The following is a 21,778-nucleotide window of genomic DNA, read 5'->3' on the forward strand; positions in this document are numbered from 1 at the left end:
TGTAATTTCAAGAATGCCTATGTTGCATTATAACAGAACTGACTGGATCTATCTTCCAAATCTTCCCCAGCATAAGACTGAGATGTTACTGCCAAACTTCCGTGCAGGAATATAGAGCCTGGAGACTGATTATGGTGGCCCGGAGCAACCGTCAGAGGGAAACTGTAATAGTCCTCAAGACAAGACTTTTCTCACCCCTCAGAGGACAGCGTATTACGCAGGCAAGCACAATGTCTTGGAAGCTGCCTGCCGAAGACGACGGAGCCACAGACAGGAGGAATTTAGGTCCCTGTATCACCACTTGGAGGAGACCTTATGAGAGCAAGACAAGTGATTCTGGTATTGGACACTACACATTTGGACTTATTTTGTGATAGTGGCTTTACCTCAACGTAGTAAATCCAGATGGGCTGGCCGACAGCACCGGCCTGAGCACCTGTGTCTTACCCCGCGGAAATGTGAAAGAGTTAACGCAGGAGCCTCTCGGGAGTGTTCAACAAGTCTGCCCGCTTTCTGTGCAACAGCTTCTCGGCTACGTGGAGGGGTTAGATGACGGTGAATAAGACGTCTCTCCATTAAAGGAATTTACAGTCTAGCGAGAGGAGAAACATGAGTGACTGCAAAGGACAGGTACAGAGCCAGCAGTTCTACTTCTAGGAATATGCACAGGAGAAATACAGTTGACCCTTGAACAACATGGGTTTGAACTGCATGGGTCCAATTATATGCAGATTTTTTTAAAATAAATACACTATAGTACTACAAATGTATTTTCCTCATGATTTTCTTCCTTCCTTCCTTCCTTCCTTCTTTTTCTTTGTTTTCTTTCTTTTTCTTTCCTTCCTCTCTTTTTCTTTCTTTCTTTCTTTTCCCTTTCTTTCTTTTCTTTTCTTTTCTTTGTGGAGCCCAATATGCAGCCTGACTCATGACCCTGAGATCAAGACCTGAGCTGAGACCAAGAGTGGGACACTTAGCTGACAGCCACACCAGGCGCACTCCCCCTTATGATTTTCTTAATAACATTTTTTCTTTTTTTTAAAAGATGTAAAAATAGGGGTGCCTGGGTGGCTCAGTAGTTAAGCGTCTGCCTTCAGCTCAGGTCATGGTCCCAGGGTCCTGGGATCGAGCCCCGCATCAGGCTCCCTGCTCGGCGGGAAGCCTGCTTCTCCCTCTCCTGCTCCCCTGCTTGTGTTCCCTCTCTTGCTGTGTCTCTCTCTGTGAAATAAATAAATAAAATATTTTTTAAAAAGATGTAAAAATAAATAATAAAAAATAATTTAAAAATAAAAAAACTAAAGATTTATTTATTTTATTTGAGGGAGAGAGAGAGAAAGAGAGCGAGTGAGCACGAGTGGGGTAGGGGCAGAGGGAGAGAGAGAGAATCTCAAGCAGACTCCCTGATGAGCCCGATGGGGGGCTCGATCTCATGACACTGAGATCATGACCTGAGTCAGACCCTCAACCGACTGAGCCACCCAGGTGCCCCAATAACATTTTTTCTCTAGCTTACTTTACTATAAGAATACAGTATATAATACACATAACATACAAAATATGTGTTAATTAACTGTGTTATCAGTAAGGCTTCTGGTCAACAGTAGTTATTAGTAGTTAAGTTTTGGGGGAGTCAAAAGTTATAGGCTTATTTTCGACTGCATGGGGAGCCAGCACCGCTAACCCCTGCCTTGTTCAAAGGTCAATTGTACTTTAGTGAGCTGCAATCAGCAGAATAAAAAATAAAAAATGATAAAATAAAACAGAATCAGATTGTGTCCAAATCAGGGGCACCTGGGTGGCTCAGTCGTTAAGCGTCTACCTTCGGCTGGGGTCATGGTCCCAGGGTCCTGGGATCGAGCCCCGCATCGGGCTCCCTGCTCCGCGGGAAGCCTGCTTCTCCCTCTCCCACTCCCCCTGCTTGTGTTCCCTCTCTCACTGTGTCTCTCTCTCTCTCTCAAATAAATAAATAAAATCTTAAAAAAAAAAAAAAGATTGTGTCCAAATCATTATTTTGTGAAACTTGCTTTAGTTGTGTGTGTGTGTGTGTAGGTATTTGTGTGCACGTGTGTGATATTTGTGTGTACTGGGTAACAATGGAAAACAAATTTCTTACTGTGAGTTTTGGTTAAAAAAACTCAGACTACTACAATATTCTAGGCAATCATCAAACATCAGATTTGTTTAACATGTAAGCATCTACACCTACCCATTCATGGGAATGCTCCATTTTGTTTCATCTCTATCTCCATGCCTTCATTTAATGTGATTATGGCTATAGATATACAAAAAAGTATAGCTGAGACATTTTTATTATGCAATCTTACACCTTATTCAATCAATGAGAAAACGGTGAGGATTAAGAAATGCACCATTAGGGGCGCCTGGGTGGCTCAGTCGTTAAGCGTCTGCCTTCGGCTCAGGTCATGATCCCAGGGTCCTGGGATCGAGCCCCGCGTCAGGCTCCCTGCTCCGTGGGAAGCCTGCTTCTCCCTCTCCCACTCCCCCTGCTTGTGTTCCTGCTCTCGCTATCCCTCTCTCTGTCAAATAAATAAATAAAATCTTTAAAAAAAAAAAAAAAAGAAAGAAATGCACCATTATAAATTTCTTTTCAATGAAAAGTGCCTAATACGTTAATTGGTTTTATCATAAATGCCAAGAAAAATTATTTTAAATTACTTGTTTATAATTGTCTTTTAAACCTTACTTTCAATCATATGGTTCACACATTCTTGTTGGAAATAATTTGTTCATTATGGAACAGCATGAAAAAAAGGCCTTTGCAGTTCATGTAAACTCCAATCCTATAGTAGCTGGAACACAGGAAAGCACGTTTCCCATGGACATAAAACTCCAGCACCATGAGTGGCTCCCCATCAGGGCTACCACTGTCCTCAGCCGATGAGTCAGTCCATAATTATCAGGTACCCATGCAACCATCCCTTTCTGGATATCAGTTTAGCAAATCCTCTCTTCTCTCCACAGCCAGCACTTTTGGTTGCGTAACCAACAATTTCCTCTCCTTCTTTCCTCCCAGTGTCAGTTTTGCAGAGGTATCAGATGGCCATCTGCTGGGTTGGGTGTAAGATGGGGGTAGCAGGAGCTAAGGCCCTCTCCCATGTTAGAAAGTGACTCTTAATTATTATTAAGTCAGTGTTTGGCAAAATGAAGGTACCATTGCTATTTTGATTGGGACAACCCTTCATTATACAGAACTATTTTGCTCATGTTAGGATGCTTGGTTCCTGGTCCCTTCCCACTATATGCCCATAGGACCCCCGGCCCCAACATCATAAACAACTCGAACACTCAGGGGCATTGCCCAATACCTGTTCTCCATTTGAGAACCACTGATTCTCTAAACCAGGGGTCAGGAACCTTTTTCTGTAAAGGGCCAGATAGCAAATCTTTTGAGCTTTATGGGCTCTATGGTCTCTGTGGCAACTACTCAACTTAATTGTTGTAGCACAAAAATAGCCATAAATTTTAAGTATACAAATGGGCATGGCTGTATTCTAATAAAACTCTATTTACAAAAACAGGTGATAGGCTGTATTTGCCCCACAGATCACGGTTTGCCAATGTCTGCAAGCCTAAACCAGCCATGGCGACTCCCTTCATCAGAGAGATTTAAGAAAGACATGAGACACAATGATAGTCCTAGACAATGCAAGATCAAGGGACTCTGCTATGAGGTTTCTGGCAAATTTTTTCACACTCTCAAAAATAGGCATAGAAATAACATACTCTGCTCCCCTCTCATTTTTTTTTAAGATTTTATTTTTAAGTAATCTCTACACCCAATGTGGGGCTTGAACTCACAACCCCTAGATCAAGAGTTGCATGCTCCACCGACTGAGCCAGGCAGGCACCTCATCAGCTTTGTTTGTGTGTGTGTGTGTGTGTGTGTGTGTGTGTGTGTGTGTGTGTGTGAAGATATGATAGCTGGTGATACTGCAATCACTTTGTGACCACAAGAGGTTCAGGCCACATGCTGAGATGGTGTATTAAAAAGATGACAAAACCCTTGAATGCAGTTAACCGACTCTAAAATGTCTCTACCTCTGGATTTTTTCTTTTCTTTTTTTTTTTCTTTTCAGGATTTTATTTATTTGAGAGAGAAAGAGAGCATGCACTTGCACGATCAGGAGGAGAAGCAGAGGGAGAGGAAGAAGGAGACTCCCTGCTGAGCAGGGAGCCCGATGCGGGGCTCAATCCCAGGACCCCCGGGATCATGACCTGAGCCGAAGGCAGACGCTTAACCAACTGAGCCCCCCAGGCGCCCCCGTAGTTATGTTTCCTACTACTTGCTGCCGACAGCATTCTAAATAATACACTTACCATTTGATCACAGAGCAATAAAGGTCACATAATTCTACCAGAACATTAGTATATACTGTGTCTGAATGGATATTTGATAGCTACCTCCTAAATTCAAGTATTTCTTCTGCAAACAATAGCCTTGTTGCTGTTTTGCAAAAGTGCAGCTCTGAATAAAAGAGAAAATATTGAAGAGGAAGAGCATGTTGACTGCTTTCTCATCTTCTCTTCTTCTATGCTATTAGAACTCTGATTCTGAGTGTTAGGATCTCTGGAGAGGTGAGTCAGAAATGACCATCTGATTGCCCTTTGCTAGGTGTGGCCATGGGACCCATTCTGGTCAAGGATACAATAAGGGAAGAACATCAGCTTCTGCAAAAGATGTTCTTCCATGATAAAAGAGAGAGACAAGGAAAATGCTCACCATGCTCCAGCCACCCTGTTTCCTGCTTCTGAACCCAGTCATATGATGATATGACACATGGAGTTGTGGCAACCACTTTACATGCATAAGGTAACAAGCACAAAGCCAGAGGAGAAAGAAGGAAAGAGCATGGGTCAGTGGAGCCCAATCCAGGAACCACCTACTTCTAGAAATATATTGTGTAAGCCACTTTTAGGAAAGCATTCCTTTACTTGCAGCTTAAATATCCTGATACACATAATAAGAAAGCATAATAAAGATGACATTTTTAACCTTAAAACATAGACGCTATTTAGGTTATACAAGAACTACTAACTATCAGTGTCCCCAAATAAACTATCTATGTTGTCCTGGAGTTTGGATGTACACTTCCTTGGAAGTAGACATGATCAGATAACCAAGTAGGGCTGGTCAGGGAGGCGGGGGGTGTCCACATCCTCTTCTATTTCTTCTTTCCTCCCACACCTACTTTTCCAGTGTAGTTTCTATACTTTCCTTCAAAGCATCCACCTGTCATAGCAAAACAACCAGTGGACAAAGGGGAAACAGTTTATCAGCTTTTTGCTTCGAATCCTTTACTACATAGCATGTGTGGGTTATTACATCTTCCTTGTGGGAAAGAAAGCAAGCAGAGCAGGAGGATTTAACCATTTACAAGATGATTTCTCTCGTTTTTTTCCCTTTTCTTTTTTTTTTAATTTTAAAATATTTTTAGGGGCACCTGGGTGGCTCAGTCATTAAGCGTCTGCCTTCGGCTCAGGTCATGATCCCAGGGTCCTGGGATCGAGCCCCTCATTGGGCTCCCTGCTCAGCGGGAAGCCTGCTTCTCCCTCTCCCACTCCCCCTGCTTGTGTTCCCTCTCTCGCTGTGTCTCTCTGTCAAATAAATAAATAAAATCTTTTAAAAATTAAAAAAAATAAAATATTTTTAAAAGTAATCTCTACACACAACGTGGGACTCAAACTCAGGACCCCGAGATCAAGAGTTGCACGCTCTTCCAGCTGAGCCAGCTGGGCACCCCTACTAGATGATTTCTATTCAAGTTGTTTAAAATCTACTGGAGAAGAGACAGGATTTTTCACGGTAAGAACAGTTATACAGAGAATCATCTGTAAGTGCAAAGTGATACTGTCTAGCATCCCATTTATGCAGAATTTCCAAAAACCCAAAACGATAAAAATATTTATATATCAAAATCTGTATCTACATATTTATTTTTATTTCCCTTCTCACCAAGCACCACTTGATACTTGATAACATAGGACAAGGCTCAGCAAACTTTCTGTATGGGGGGAGATATTTTAGGCTTTGTGGATCATCTATTTTCCATAGCAACCATTCAGCTCTCCCACTGTATCACGGAAGCAGCCATGGACAATACATAATGGGCATGGCTGTGTGCCAATAAAACTTTATTTATGGATACTTACATTTCATTCTCATATAATTTTCACATGTAATGAAATATTATTCTTCTTTTGATTTAGGGGAACCATTTAAAACTGTAATAACCATTCTTAGCTTTATACAAACACAGGCAACAGGTTGGATTTGATCCACAGGCTATAGTTTGCCAGCCCTTGATCCCTAACTAGGACACAGGAAAAAAATCGGAAATGACTTCAAGGTCAGAAATAAAACCATGGGGACTCGTGGGTGGCTTAGGTGGTTAAGCGTCTGCCTTAGGCTCAGGTCCTGATCCCAGGGTCCTGGGATCGAGTCCCGCATTGGGCTCCTTGCTCAGCGGGGAGCCTGCTTCTCCCTCGGCCTGCCGCTCCCCCTGCTTGCTCAGTCTCTGTCTCTCTGACAGATAAATAAATAAAATCTTAAAAAAAAAAAAAAAGAAAGAAAACTATGAATTATACCCCGGTATCATTTTATGCATGTATCTTTTTGTGTTCTGATGGTCTTCAACAAATGTTAACACATATACCTATAATAGACGATCTGATTGAACACATCACTATATTCTAGATAAATGGAAGTTTAGGGAGTTATACATGACCACAATAGTACTAAAGTGAGGTCAACTAAAGAATTAACCAGTAGAGAAGGATTAGGCACTTTATTGCCTCCTGCGTGTGTTCCATCAACTTAGTTAAATAGCATTCTATTCTTCAGCCTGTCAACATGATCTCAACCGGAAAGCCAAATTATGAACTAATGGCATCATAATCAAATTACAGTCCTAAAGGAAACATCCATCAGTACATCCCCAGAATGTGGTTCTCCAAAACACACCAGGTTGTCCCCTTTGATGAGTGGAAGATTATCCGAAGATAGGATTTTTAGTATTGCTGTCAAAAACTAATAAAATTTAAGTTTAAAAACATATAAAATAAGCATTCCTTGTTGGGAGGTAGGTAACAAAAGAAAAATATTTTTCTGTTTCTATTCCTATCAGAGAAAAGCTGATCTAGATAGAGAAACTGAAGAAATTTTGCTTCAGAGTACTCAATTCTATACAAAAAGATACCACTTTTTAAATGATACCATCTTCCAGCTTTATCTGCATTTGTTAATAAAAATTACCATGAAAATTTTATAGATCTGAAATTTCTATTATACTTTTCAGATATATATCCTTAATATATTGAATTATCTCTTATTTCATTAGTTCAAAATAGAGAAAACGAGGAACTTATAAGTTAGAATGGCCTGACTTAGCAATTTATATATATATTTTTTAAGATTTTATTCATTTATTTATTTATTTGACACAGAGAGAGTACAAGCTGGGGGAGCAGTAGAAGGACAGGGAGAAGCAGGCTCCCCGCTGAGCAAGGAGCCCATTGTGGGGCTCGATCCCAGGACCCTGGGATCATGACTTGAGCTGAAGGCAGACGCCCAACCATCTGAGCCACCCAGGCACCCCAGCAATTTATATTTTCATCTAGAGCAAATTTGTCAACATTTTAACATATTTGGGGGGATCATATTTACCCAATTTATTTTTTTTTTTGTCTAAGTAAACTTTCTTTTCTCCCTATCTTCCCCATTCTTTCTTTTAAAGTAAACTCTATGCTCAACGTGAGGTTTAAACTCAGGACCCTGAGATCAAGAGTCCCACACTCTACCAACTGAGTCAGCCAAGTGCCCCTTAACCTCCCCCCAATTCTAAGAATATTTTTATTATTTTCTTATGTATCCTTTCAGTATTTTTTATATGAATACAAGCATGCTTATTGTTGTATAATTTATTATTTTCACTTAAAATATTCTGGAGATCATTTTAAATCACAGCATAGAATGTTCTTTTTTTCTTTACTTTTTACAACTGCATATTGTTTCATGCTATTTTAATCTAAGTTTTCATAGATATATTTCTTAGAATTTGCTTATTCTATGGAAAAATGATGGAACTTTAGAAATAGAATTAAATTGAGAGAGAATATTGCACAAATTCTCCATTGTACAATTTGAGGAAACAAAGGCTTGACTTGTTCAAAATCAACCTGAAGTTCCAACCACCATTACTCAAGCTTTCCCCATTACCAACTGCTTCATGTCTTGTCATGAGGCTCACGTCCAGGACAAATTCTGCTTGTCAATTTTAATACCTATGAGGAACTAGAATGCCCACAATTTTAGCATAAAATTTGAGTGTCACTTAATGGCATCTCAAACTACCTTCTGACTTCTATGAGTTTTGAAATATTCAGTATGCTATTACTAATGTCATAAAAAAATGTCCATAATCCAAAGACTTAGCTGTAAAGATATTTATTGCATCATAGCGTTCATCCAAGGCAAAACACTAGAAATGATCTAAATGTTAATTAAATAAGAAGTCATTCACTAAACTGTAGCATGTGTAGCTATGTATTTTATATTTATAAAGAATTTTTTTAAAAGATTTTATTTATTTGAGAGAGCTAGAGAGAGAGCACAAGCGGGAGGAGGGGGGGCGGGCAGAGGAAGAGGGAGAAGCAGACTCCCCGCTGAGCAGGGAGCCCGACGTGGGGCTCGATCCCAGGACCCTGAGATCATGACCTGAGCCGAAGGCAGACGCTTAACCGACTGAGCCACCCAGTCAGCATGTTTTCCTGCTCACGGGTCTGCAGGATGTTGCTACACCGTGTGAGATCTAGCTTCTGGGACCAACATGCCACCCCAGGCAGTTCTTGCTACAGCAATGCTAGAAGCCAAAAAAGAAATGCACACTGTCTCTTAAGGCCTTCTGCCAAAACTGATACTCTGACCCCAGCCCGCCTTCCGCTGGCCAAAGCCAGTCACCAGCCCAACAGCAATGAGGCAGGGAAGGCCACTCCACCTCCAGCAGGAGGAACGGTTATACCACATAGAAGAGGCCTGGATCTAGGAAGGGTTTAAGAATTGGGAACCAAGAGCACTCTACCACACGGTGAATAACTGTTACAGTGAAGTCAGGATGCAAGATGTGCAGCAGAGACGGGGTGCACAGCTGGAGGAAATTTCCCAGCGATCCTTGCAGTTAGGTGTAACCAGGGTCCTGGTAAATGGAAGGTGGGCAGAATGACAGACTCAGTTCCAGGCAGGGCCTTCCAAAACCTCTCAGCCAGTCTTCCCCCATTTTTCTCCCGTCATCTGTCAGCTGAATGTCCATGGGCTGGGCCCCCGTGAATCTCAAGCTGAAGAGGAGAGAGAGCGCTTCCCTCTCGCAGGTTCTCTAACTGAGTGTGTCTCACAGAAGCCCTCCCTCCATCAGGAACACCTGTTTGGGGCTCCAAGTCGGCAGAGATAAGCCACTAACAACTGAGGGGTGGATCCGTTAAAGCAGTTAGACTATCTAACCTAACAGAAGATGCTAGCCATTTAACCCAGGATTGGAAAGTTGGAGAAGTGTACATGGAACAATCTCAGATTGAAAACTCAAACATACCAAAACAAACTAAAAAAACCCCTACAACATAAAAGACAATAGTAGTTTTTCAGGTGAAAAGGAGGCAAGGTAAAGACTGTTCCAGGCAAAATGAAGAGCATATGCAAAGGCACAGAGGTGTGATATCATTAGGGCACCCCTCGATATCTAAAAAGCTCCACATAAAAAACAAATAGATTAAAAAAAATAAAAGTTCAACACAGCTAGAGGTAGGGGTGTGTGAGCGTGTGTGTATGTGTGTGCTTGTGTGTAAAAACGTGTGCACATGTGTGTTTGGGGGTTAAGTAGGAAGTTAAGGCTGGGAAAGAAAAATCACAAATGTCCAGAAATAAGGTGGCCAAAGAAGACAGGGCCAACCCCAATAGGGTGGAGATAAAGAATGGGGATTTTGTCCTAAGGACATTAAGGAATACAGAGATAGAGGATCAGTTTCGCACTTCAGAAAACTAGGAGCGCCTGGGTGGCTCAGTTGGTTAAGCGTCTGACTTCAGCTCAGGTTATGATCTTGGGGCCCTGGGGATAGAGTGGGCTTCCCACTCAGCGGGGAGTCTGCTTGCCCCTCTCCCTCTGCCCCTCCCCCTGCTAGTACTCTCTCTCTCTCTCAAGTAAATAAATAAAATCTTTAAAAAAAAAGAAAACTTCTAAATTCACCCTCAAGTGGTATGATGTGTGCTAAGAGGTAAAGACCCCCAGAGAGAAGATGGCTAGGCTGGCTGGGTGTGAGGTGCCCCCCCCAACCATATCCACCCTTGCCAATCCCAGCAAAACGGGCAGACACCCAGGGCACAGCTCTAGCCCCAAAGGGGAATTTGAATACTGAGCTCAAGGAAGGCCAGTAAAATACTCCTGTTAAGGGCAGAGAGTAAATACTGTAGGCCTTGCAAGCCATGTGGTCTCTGTCACAGCTATTCAACTCTGCCAAAAGCCACCACAGGCAATACACAAACAAATGTGCGTGACTGTGTTCCAATAAAAACTTATTTACAAAAAGTGGTAGTAAAGCTCTGCTAAAATAAGCACATAAAAATAAAAGCAAGGTAAACAAGTCAGGTGGCCCAGGCCACAGAGGGGAACACTGCCCTGAGCCACAATTCAGTTGGACACCTGAAGGGCTTGGAACGAGGACTGTGAATTTCGTAAGAGACAAGCACCTTGGACTCCAGTTAGAAGGGCCGTTGTAAAGTCACCCCGGTTAGCGGTCCGATCCGATGCAGAACCAGCACACCAGCCCCAAATTAGCCAGATGGCCTCATGTTCTCCATCGTAGCAGTCCGTCCTCCGCCAGTCCAAGGTCGTGCCAGCTAAGTCTGGAAATACATTCCTTCCTACACATGCCGCACCAAGTTTACCAATTTTATGAACTTTGGCCTATTGTTTTCTTTAAAGCTCATCTTTGTCAGAAGATTATCAAGTCCTCATTTTCCATTAAGCAAACCTCACACGATTTATGGAACATAGGAAAACGACCACAATAAAAAATTAAAACCCTATAGTAAACTGTAACTGTAGGAAAATCACTTTTCCTTCTCAAACTTGAGAAACATTTCTTCCATAGAAACAATAGTATTTTCCTATAATTCAAAAAGGAGTTCCTAAAATAAAAACTTCCTGACGTCTATAAAAACCCATTTAGCACAATCCTAAATTCGCTTGTGGAGCTGATAGCAGTAACACACAGATTTCTTAGAAGTCCACACTGGTGACTTTTTAACCATCTCACAGCAAAAATAAATGCTCCAAAGGTCAAAACAGAAACAAAAGTTTATTCTCCAAGACCTAGTCCCAAAGCAGGCCATTTATTTTTAATGTATGTACTCCTTTTCATTTCTGAGTTACTGATCATGATAATTGTTCAGCTAAACAAATGATGAGAATTTATTCACAAGACGTGTAAGAATGGGTTGTGTATAACTTTACTCGCTCATTATTTAGTACAGAGTATTTATTGTATGCCAAATTCTGTAAACCATGCTTGAAAATATATTTCTAAAAGAAGAATTCAGGCAGGAAAACCTTCTCATCTCTTTGCCAGGAAAAAAATGGGAATGTTAGCTTTGTTATCTAAAACTAAGGCTTAGATTTCTTCTAGATAGTTTTCGCAGCTTTAGTACATAATGACCTAAATTGCTCAGAAGCAAGGCAGCACACTTTCGAGATGTTTTCGCTGTGCCCGACTAAAGGTAGCCTCTGGTTTTTCATTACAATGCTCTCAGTCAAATCATAAAAAAGTTGGGTTAAACTCAACTCCAAATTAATACAGCCTACTTCCAGTCCTCTGCCTACAACTAAACGCACTCATCTAGTTTTCTTTCCATTTGGAAAAAGATTAATGAAGGTCATCAGCCATTAGGACCAGATGGCTCAAGTGTACTGTAAGGAAATACCAGGCATTCTCCCATGGACTTGTTTATCAGCTCACGGGCACATGTCGGTTGAGGCTGTACAAATATTATTGCCCATTCTTTTTCCATCCATGTGAAACTAGAAGTTTTAAGGCCTACGGAAGGCAAGCATCACTCTCACAAGTAACTCCCCAACACAAAGAAAGGGGGCCAACCTAGTGACCAAAGAAGTGTTTGGTGCAACAAACACCAGTAGGGTAATTATGTTCACTTCTCATGGTTGACGTCGAACAGTTAAATAAGTAATTTGAGATCAGAAGTTTAAATAAAGATAAGGTCTACATTAATTGTGAATGTACATTAGTGAATTCATGCACTCAATATGCTAAATTTTGTATTGGCAAAGTTTCTCTCCTTCACCAAACTCTAGCCAGGCTCCTTTGAGCCCTTGCTCGACTAGGCCTCAACCTTGTCTACCAAGACCTGAACAAATACTAACTCAGTTTCTTAACAGCTCACGACCACACATCCCTAGGATGACTCCAACCGCCCAGCCCCCCTTAAAGTGCCTGCCTGAGAAAATTCAAGGCTGCCAAAAGAATTTACTGTTTGTTCCAGCCAACACCTGAAGATAGGGCCCCTGTCTCCCAGCTTCAGTGGGAGGGTAGAGCCTACCTTGGATAAATGCCAGTTAGCAAACTCGGATGAGTTTCACATGGACCAACCTCCCCCTTGGTTTTGGTACTTCTTTCACTTTCGCCTCTACCGAGCTCCAGCTCATCCCAAAATGCCCAGTCCCCTCTGTACAAATTGAAGTTGTGTTGAGTTTACACTGGACTCTTTTCCCTATTAAAATACTGTAGTACAGACCAAAATCTGTCCTTACTGCCTTAAGTCGTGTCTGGCTTCACTGTCCTCTGACGGTGTGTAATTGGTTATACTTGTGCTCACACACATGTGCTGGTAATGTAAAGAAGAAAAAAATAGGACAAGGTATTGTTTAACCCCGGGGTTGGTAAACTTTCTATGAAAGACCAGATAGTAAATCTTGTAGGCTTTGTGGGCCACAAGGTCTTGTTAGTATCTATTAAACTTTGCTGTTGCAGAGTGAATGCAGCCCCAGACAATATGTAATGCATGAGCTTAGCTGTGTTTTCTTTTTTAAAGATTTTATTTATTTATTCATGAGAGACAGAGAGAGAGAGGCAGAGGCAGAGGGAGAAGCCAGCTCCCCGCTGAGCAGGGAGCCCAATGCAGGACTCAATCCCAGGACCCTGGGATCACGACCTGAGCCGAAGGCAGATGCTTAACCGTCTGAGCCACCCAGGCGCCCAGCCTAGCTGTGTTTTAATAAAACTTTATGAATACTGACACTTTAATTCCATACTATTCTTCTTTTTTTTTTTTTTTAAAGATTTTATTTATTTATTTGACAGAGAGAGACACAGCGAGAGAGGGAACACAAGCAGGGGGAGTGGGAGAGGGAGAAGCAGGCCTCCCGCTGAGCAGGAAGCCCGATGCGGGGCCAGATCCCAGGACCCCAGGATCATGACCTGAGCCGAAGGCAGACGCTTAACGACTGAGCCACCCAGGCGCCCTTGATTTTTTCTTAACCACTAAAACAATTTTTAATTTTAAAAACCATTCTTAGCTCACATTCTATACCAAAACAGTCAGCAAGTCAGATTTGGCCCACAGGCCATAGTTTGCCAACCCCTGGTTTAACCTATTTATACTTTTCTTTCCTTGCTATGATTAGCTCCCGAAGTTCAAGATCATTTGATGGTAAGGTTAGTAGATTTGGGGGCCATATTCTCAAAAACTCAAAAATGCTCTCAATTTTCTTTATTGAGACAACTATGAAATCAGTGATTTTAAGTCAATTCTTTTTTTAAAAAATATTTATTTATTTGCGCGTGCGAGAGAGCGAGCATGAGGAGAGGAGCAGAGGCAGAGGGAGAAGCAGACTCCCTGCTGAGCGGGGAGCCCGATGCGGGGCTCAATCCCAGGACCCCAGGATCATGAGCTGAGCCAAATGCAGACGCTTAACCAACTGAGCCACCCAGGCGCCCTTGTTGTCAATTCTTAAAGATAAATTTCTAGCTCATCAATAATGTATATTCTCTCACAGCTAAACTTCCATGGCAAACTCCAAATGGAATAATAAAGTAATAAAGTCGAACAGTGCATCTGTGTGTGTGTGTGTGTGTGTGTGTGTGTGTGTGTGTGTGTGTAAAGAGAGAATGAATAGCTGTAAGGTCCATAAGCAGAAAGTGAAAATTTTGACGTCATGCATTTAAAGTACAAGTAAATTTCACTGCAGGTGAAATTTATCTGTATCAAATTCTGATAGCAAGCAGGTGAAATTCACTTGCCTCAGAGAGAGAAAGGGAGAAAGAGAGAGGAGAGGGGAGAGAAGGGAGGAAGAGAGACAGAGAGAGAGATGCTTGAAATGGTATATAGCCTGAACTAGACATCTTCCCCCCAGAACTGCTAACAATTAGACTTTCAGAGCTGCAAACTAGCAACCCCTGGGAAACTAGAGTTAAATATTCCTAAAACAGGAATCTAGTTCTGTTATGAAACTGTTCATCATTTCACCTCCTGACAGCCACAAAAATCAGCAGAACTCAGAAAGGACTCGGATGATGAGCAAGTAGCATTTCTAATAAAATTCAAATCCAGAGTCTTTGGGGGTTTTTGGTTGCTAGCCTCGAGAGCTCACTATTATCGGCAATATTGATGCAATTATTCAGGTAAAAAGAGAGGAGATGTGAAAAATATGACCTTTTGCATTGCTTCCTTAACTTCTCTTTTCCCCTAGGAAATATTTAATTCTGAATAAGGTAAAGGTAAAAAATAGAAGTTTAGTAGTCTCTAAATAGGTTTTACAGAAGAATCTTAGGAAGCTCTAAATATATAGTTTTATTCTTCCTCAAACGTACGATACTTGTAACAAAATCATTATTACAGATATCACTCACCACTATATGCCACAAAATAGCCCATGCAACCTCATGATAATGTGAAATAAAGCAGCCTCCAAATTTACCTACCACCATAAGGAATAATCTTCATATTAACAGTTGGGACCCAATCATTATCTCAAAGTGTGCCATTTTGCCTCAAGAAGAGACATGAAGTTAAGCTATTCAATCCCTGAAAGCATCCCTCAGTTTAATAACACCCCTATGAGTTTTGGGTTTCACATCACTTCCCTCAGGCAAAGGGGGCATAATCATATGTTTTTCTACTGAACTGCATTCTCCTATAAACATTTCAAAGGGTACATCTGCTTTACAAATGAAATAGTCGATACAAAGAGCAGTAAAAATAAAAATATATGCCTATTTTGTACTATTACTGGTTTATAAGGCAATCATCTGTAATGCTCTCATCTACAAGGATGAAAAATGATATATAACTGTTACCAAGGAAACAGTGAAGTAAAATTGCATGTAAACTATCAAACAGTTTAATAACCAGAAAATTAGAAGAACAAGAAAAAACATCTCCAGATAGAACCACGATACATCGTGCCACCCACGACGGGTGCCATCAAGGGTCACAACTCACCGGCTACTCTGGCGCTCGGTGGTATCGGTTTAAAATGATGACCGTAAGGTGGTACTGAATTCCTGAGGGGAAATTTGAATTCTGCTTTTTTTTTTTTCACATGATTGAAAGGGCAGAGATCCTGGGAACAAGTGGTTAAAAGTGGGTACTTTGAGAAGTCAAAATACTCTGTCAATTCCAGTGTGGACTCATATTCTCTCAATAATTCTCGTAATTACCAGTGTCTTTACTCACAGACAGGACATTCAGCAAATAGCAGGTATGCTTTCCACAGCAAATGCTTTCCGAATCGGCATTTAGAAACTCAAGTTCTTGGGAACCAAAGACAAGGCGAAGGCCCGGGGTAACTGTGTGTGTGTTCACCTCTAAACCACGAGAATTTTAAGCACTCAAGTAACCACGCTGATCAAAGCTAAATCCTTTAGGAAGATTATCCACTCAAAAATCAGGAAAATCCTGCAGGGTAAGCACTTTCATACTTCACCTTTGAGAAAAGAACTTGATTTCTGTAACAGTGTTTAAAACACACACAACATGTGTTTCTACGTGCTGATGACCCTCTACACGTACCGCTATTTCAGCTTGGGGACCATCGCCGAGCTCACACTGAGCCACAAGAAGAATGCCTATGGATGAAAGATTTCTTAATGGGCACATAAGCTCAGAACATGTGCAGCTCCTCTCTTTAGAATAAACACTCTATTTGGATCACGTTAAGGACAGAAAGTGAAATTCGCACTCATTTACTAAATTTTAACCTCTCTTTAAAATAAGATACTAATCCCCCACAGCCTGGCTTGGGTTTTGCAAAAACTCAGATTTGTGAATATCACGAAGGCATGCTGGAATTTAGTAAAATGAATATAAATCATCTTTTCACTGACATACAGCACTGTCTTCTCCCAAACTCCAAAGTTTAAGGACTAAATCTAGGCTCTCGATGTTTTTTTGTTTGTTTGTTTGTTTGTTTTTTTAACATTTATCACTCTTAGCAGTTGAGGCCACCAAAATCTATCTTGGTTACTTTAAACGACACCGGTGAACTTGTCTTTCCCTTCGGCAATCTCTGTCCATCACACAGATGGGACCAGGCAATCATTAAACTGTTGCTCACAGCCGTTTGCCATCCATGGTTTGTGATTCGACAGCTGTTTATAAACCAGCCATAGGCAGAAACATGCAGGAAGTTAACAGAACAGAGGTGTGAAGCCATGGCCCTCCGTGACACTGACGTGAAACCAAGCCATTTGCCACCCTACAATCAACCACCGTTTGACATATCCGTCTTCTGATGTGCAGGGCGACCCCTCTTCGTGGGCTACTCCAGAAAGACATATTTGCCCATCACCTGTATGCCTCGTGTCTCCCCAGACTAAGTTACACTGGGGCCCTTTCCCTGGAAAATCTGCTGTGACATTAAGACTGACTCACGTGAGAAGAGAGGGAAGGTAGAGATGGGCAAGAAGAACAAATAAAGACCTGTGGATGCTGGTGAAAGGCACATCTGAAAGGCAACATGCTGACTGAATGTTTCTGAAATGGCCCGAATGTAATGTAGCCAGTCGAAGTCCACATGCATTTCTGACTGTGGCTATCTGAGGCTGCTCAGCCTGTCTGGTGCAATCAACACAGCCCACCCTGACACTAAGGAATAGAGGAAATCCTAGAATTAGTCTCTTGCAATTGCAAGGAAGTCTAAACATCCTGGAAAACTCTTACTGTCTACGTCCTAAGGCCGTGGTGGTAACTGCTATGAAGAGCCAAGCTCAAGGGGCAGAAGGCTCAGCCTTCCAAAGACGTGGGTGAAAAAGGTGGAGCGTGGTCTTCTAAGACTTCTCCTGGCAGGCCCTTCCCGGTTAAGGCCACACCGGCAGAAGCGCAGACCTACTTCCTGGGTTCGATGAAGACTTTGGAAGCATAAGCAGGGCCGAGAACCGAAGGCGAATGCTCTGACCGGGTACCACCTAGGCAGCCACGAAGTGGAAACATGCCTCCTCTAGCAGCACTGCCAGAGAAATCTGCCTGAATAGGTGATTTCTCTTCTGTTTCAACAACATGGCCACTTGGAAGCAAATTTCTAAATCTTTCACGGCTTGGGGACTACATAGTTACCCAAAGAAAGGCTAAAGGTCTTTCTCTTCGGGCTCCCTGTCTTCGGCATCTAGGTCACGGCTGGGAACACGGGACAACTTCCCAGGTCAACCTACAAGCTGAGTTTTCAGGGTGTGGAGGTCTAATTTAGGGGGTGGGGGCCAGGGGGCCACTTTTGGTCACTGCTGCTGGGGAAGCAGGGACCCAAACTCTAAGCACTTCTGGCTTTCCCTAGCAGTAGCAATTACAACCCCCTTCTCTTGGCCCTGACTTATACATGTGACCCCAAGCACCAGTGGGGCTTTTCCTAAGGGAAAACAAACTGTCATGAATATTGGTGTGTGCCTGAGGGTGTGCGTCTGTGTGTGTGTGTGTATGTGTGTGTGTGTGTGTGTGGTCTACAGCCAAGGATACACAAGCCCCACCAGCCAGTGGGAGATAAGTTGAAGGCGGCGGCCCTGACCACCTCGTTTCAGTCCGTCCTTAAGCCCCGCCGCTCTCTCCAGCTTTTGCTTCTCCCCAAGCCTCCCGCAAAATAAAGCACCAAGTTGCCCGCGGCGGCGGCCCTGGGTGCAAATGAACCGGCGCGGCCCCTACCTCGAGAGCTTTGCAATCTTCACAAAGCTGAAGACATCCATGCAGGCAGCCGGGCACCCCGAGCTCGGAGGCTGCGGCGCCCCTTCTCACGCCAGCAACGGCAGCCCCATGGCCGGCCGGGACCTCAGCGCGCCCCGGGGCTCGAGTGGCGGCGACAGCGGGTGGCGGCGGCGGACCTGGAGAGCCCGCACCTGGAGGCGGTGGCTGCTACCCCCCTCCGGCCGTGAGCTGCGTGTGCATCCCCGAGCAGGACCATTGACGGGCGCCCGTGTTGGAAAACTCAATGGAGAGGGGGCCAGGGAGGGTGCGAGGGGCGGGGGCGGGGAGCGTGGCCCGGGCGGTGCGCCCTGGCCTGCGGGACTGCCGGGCGCCCCGGGGAGGCGAGGCCCGGGCGAGGGGCACTGCTCCCGCTCCCTAGCCCGCCGGCCCCGCTGCCCCGCGTGCGGAGGAGCGCGGACTGAGCCGGGAGGTGGCGGGCGAGCCTGGCACACGCGCACGCACCCCTCGCGGCACTGCAGCTGCCTCCCTGCCTCCTTCCCCAAGCCGAGTCCCTTCTCCTCTCCCCACCCCCACCCGCGGGGAAGGGGGGGGCTCTCCTGTCACCAGCTGCGTGTGCCTCCAGATCTGAAAGATCGATCTAACAGTCTCGGGCACACCGGGGACGGTGAACGCTACCCCCTCCCTCCCCAAACCAAAGGAGAGCCGTGCAACCGCAGGTTGCCCAAAGCCTTGGTATGTTCCATAAACAAAACTAGCGATTGGGAAGGAGCAGGGATGATCCCGGCTGGGTGGTTTGTCAAGGGGAAGGGGAGGGAGATGCCCAGCACGGCGGGCTCGGTTTGGAGAGCACAGAGGTCCCACCGCTTCCCCCAACCACTGGAGCTAGACGCGACAGCTGGGCTGGCTGGGAAGGTGTGTCTTTGGACAGCAGCACCGGGGGAGCGTTGGAGAAAGAAGAAAATAAGAACGGGAGGCATTTGGAGGGGCGAGGGCACACACGGCTGCTTCTCACTACAGGGGTCCGGAGATGAGGGTCCCAGAAGCCAGTAGCGGGGAGGGGGGGGAGGGGGGAGACGGTTATGAATGGGCTGCAGAATCCAAAGGAAGAGAAGGGACGAGAACGGGGGTCGGAAGGCAGAGCTGAGATGCTTTCTCAAATTGAGCAGCCGGTACAAAAGGAAAAAACCAAAAAACAAAACAAAACAAAACAAAAAAACCACCTTACTCATAAAAACAAAACCACGGAAACATAAACACTCACCTTAAGCAGAGTAAACTCCAAGTTGCAGCCATGTAGAACTCCTAGCCTTCTCTTTTACATAATTATCTTGGATAATCAGCCCTCTTCATTAACTCAGTTCTCTCTCCCCGGAGCCTCAGGCTTCTCCGGGCCTCTTTTTCTTGTTCTTTCTCTTGGAATCTCAAGGCCTCTTCTCCCAAATCCTTTAAAATCTCTCCCCAGACTCTCTGAAGGTCAGATGGCTGCACAAAGTGTGTGTTCTCCCACCCAGAAGCGTTCACCTGATGGCAGGGCCACTGCAAGGAAAAAGATGCCACCCCCGAAATGTTGGAGGATCTGGCCAGTGCGCTTCTAGCTCTCGGAGGGGATTAGGGAAAAGGAAATAGGTTTAAAGTTCCCAGACTTCTGCTCCTCTCCGGGTCTGTTGCTGTATTTCAAGTCTTCGGTATTGGAGGGAGCCTAGTACTTGCACTTTGTTTTTTTTAAGGCGTTTCTTTCAAAAAGGAAACATAAAATCGCTAGCAATCAGAAAAAATCTAAATGATGTGAAACTCGGGCATAAAATTACATGATTTAAGAAATAAATAGAATCAATTTTCCTTTAGCTTCTTGCACACAGACTAGTTTCATCTCGTGAACGGGGTCACCACGTATCATCGGAGGAGGCAAGAGGGACGTGGGCTTTTGAACCCCTTACTGTCTGTGTAAAATAACTCTCTAGTTTGGGTCTGCACTGTCCTGTACCTTTTTTAAAGCATTTTTGCATTTGAGTCTCATAGCAACCCTGTCCTATAAGTAAGGCAACGCGTTTAAAAAACAGAAATCTTTTCTTTTTATGCCACCATCTCCGCTCCATGTACTCGACGGAGAGATGCGTTTTAAATGTGGGTCAGATAAGGTTACTTGTCCAATCGAAACTCCGCAAAAGCGCTCCATTCCCCTTTGAGCGGAAGTTGGCGCTCCTACGTGACCGAGAAGACCCTAGATGCCTAGCCCTTGAGCTCTCTGACCTATCTCTTCCTCCCCACCTCACCCTCTCCCACTTCCACTCCCCCTCAACGCTAACTGAGCCCCAGCAATACTGGCCTCCTTGCTGCTCTTCAAACTCTGCAGGTATCCTCCCACCTTGGGCTCTTTGCAGTAGTTGTTGCCTCAGCCTGGAATGTTCTTCCCTCAGAGGCTGGCATGCACAGCTCCTTCACCACATCGAGCGTTTGCACAAATACCACTTCCAAAGGGCCACCTCTGAAAAGCCTATTTAAAATTGCGAGCCCCCCCACCCCCGTCCTGGATTCCAGGGCCCATTAACTGGTTTTTGTGGGGTTTTTTCTTGTTTCCATAGCACTTATCACCCACTAATGCTTTATATAATTTATTTTTATGTCTACTGTCTCTTACTTCCTGTCTGATGCTCTTGATGGAATAAAAGCTCCACAAGGGCAGGGGTTTTGGGTTTTGTTTGTTTGTTTGCTTGTTTTCATGGATGGGTCCCACATGCCTAGAAAAGTTCCTTTGAAGTAGAAAGACCTTACTAAATATCTGTTGAATGAATGCATGTTATGCTCATGAGATTCACAGTCAAACCAGCGCTGGCCAAGCATCCCCAGTGGATACTGCTCCATCTCTGGGCTCCTCCCTGATATTTGTCCATCTCCCCACCACTCCTCCATCCCCAAAATCTTTCTTCCTCCTTTAGATTGCTTGTGAGGACAGTGAAGCCCTCACATTCGCCAGCTATTTTGCCCCTTCACACTTCCTACCTTTCCTGGGGGGGGGGGGACCAACACTGTCCCTCGTCACTGTGTCCACATCTGGCAGCACAAGACCAGCTCTTGATGGGGAAAGGGAGATAAAGCAATGCCTTTGGAAAACATGTGTTCAAAAAGTGCTTCCTTCTGAGAACAGTTCGAATACCCTTCTTAAAAAGATAACGCTATTGGGGCGCCTGGGTGGCTCAGTCAAGTTAAGTGTCTGCCTTTGGTTTGGGTCATGATCTCGGGGTCCTGGGATCAAGTGCCGCATGGGGCTCCCTGCTCAGCCGGGAGTCTGCTTCTCCCTCTCCCTCTGCTCGTCCCCCCTGCCCATGCTCTCTCTCTCTCTCAAATAAATAAATAAATAAATAAAAATCTAAAAAAAAAAAAGATAACACTATCAATCAAGAATTATTCCAGTTATCAAATAGCTAATTATTCAACAGTGAAAATGACAGGAAACAGGCATTGTGTTTACTTGTAGAGAGACAGCCTCCCTTTAAGACATCTGGTCTACCTGGAACAGCTTGCTGTTTGGGCTTCAATCTGTGCCAATTTGCGCACTACAGTTATGAATGGTGC

At 44.0% G+C, this 21,778-nt stretch overlaps 1 protein-coding gene across 9 annotated transcripts in view; it reads right to left on the bottom strand.

Moving 5' to 3' along the window:
• FRMPD4 (FERM and PDZ domain containing 4) overlaps nucleotides 1–21,778 on the bottom strand; it is an 829,477-nt gene that overhangs the window by 521,702 nt on the left and 285,997 nt on the right. For 2 of the 9 annotated variants that reach the window (XM_078064504.1, XM_078064495.1), the window contains exon 1: nucleotides 19,467–19,906. The exons of 4 other annotated variants lie outside the window; for them this stretch is intronic. In XM_078064504.1, coding sequence (XP_077920630.1) covers nucleotides 19,467–19,498 — 32 coding nt within the window. In that variant the 5' untranslated portion in view covers nucleotides 19,499–19,906. Of the gene's footprint in view, nucleotides 1–386; nucleotides 408–18,205; nucleotides 18,516–19,466; nucleotides 19,907–21,778 lie in introns of those variants that run through there. 3 more of the 9 variants (XM_078064500.1, XM_078064494.1, XM_078064502.1) reach the window with 3 other exon arrangements.

Source organism: Halichoerus grypus, chromosome X (genome assembly GCF_964656455.1).
Source record: "Halichoerus grypus chromosome X, mHalGry1.hap1.1, whole genome shotgun sequence".
NCBI classification, from domain to species: Eukaryota; Metazoa; Chordata; class Mammalia; order Carnivora; family Phocidae; genus Halichoerus; species Halichoerus grypus.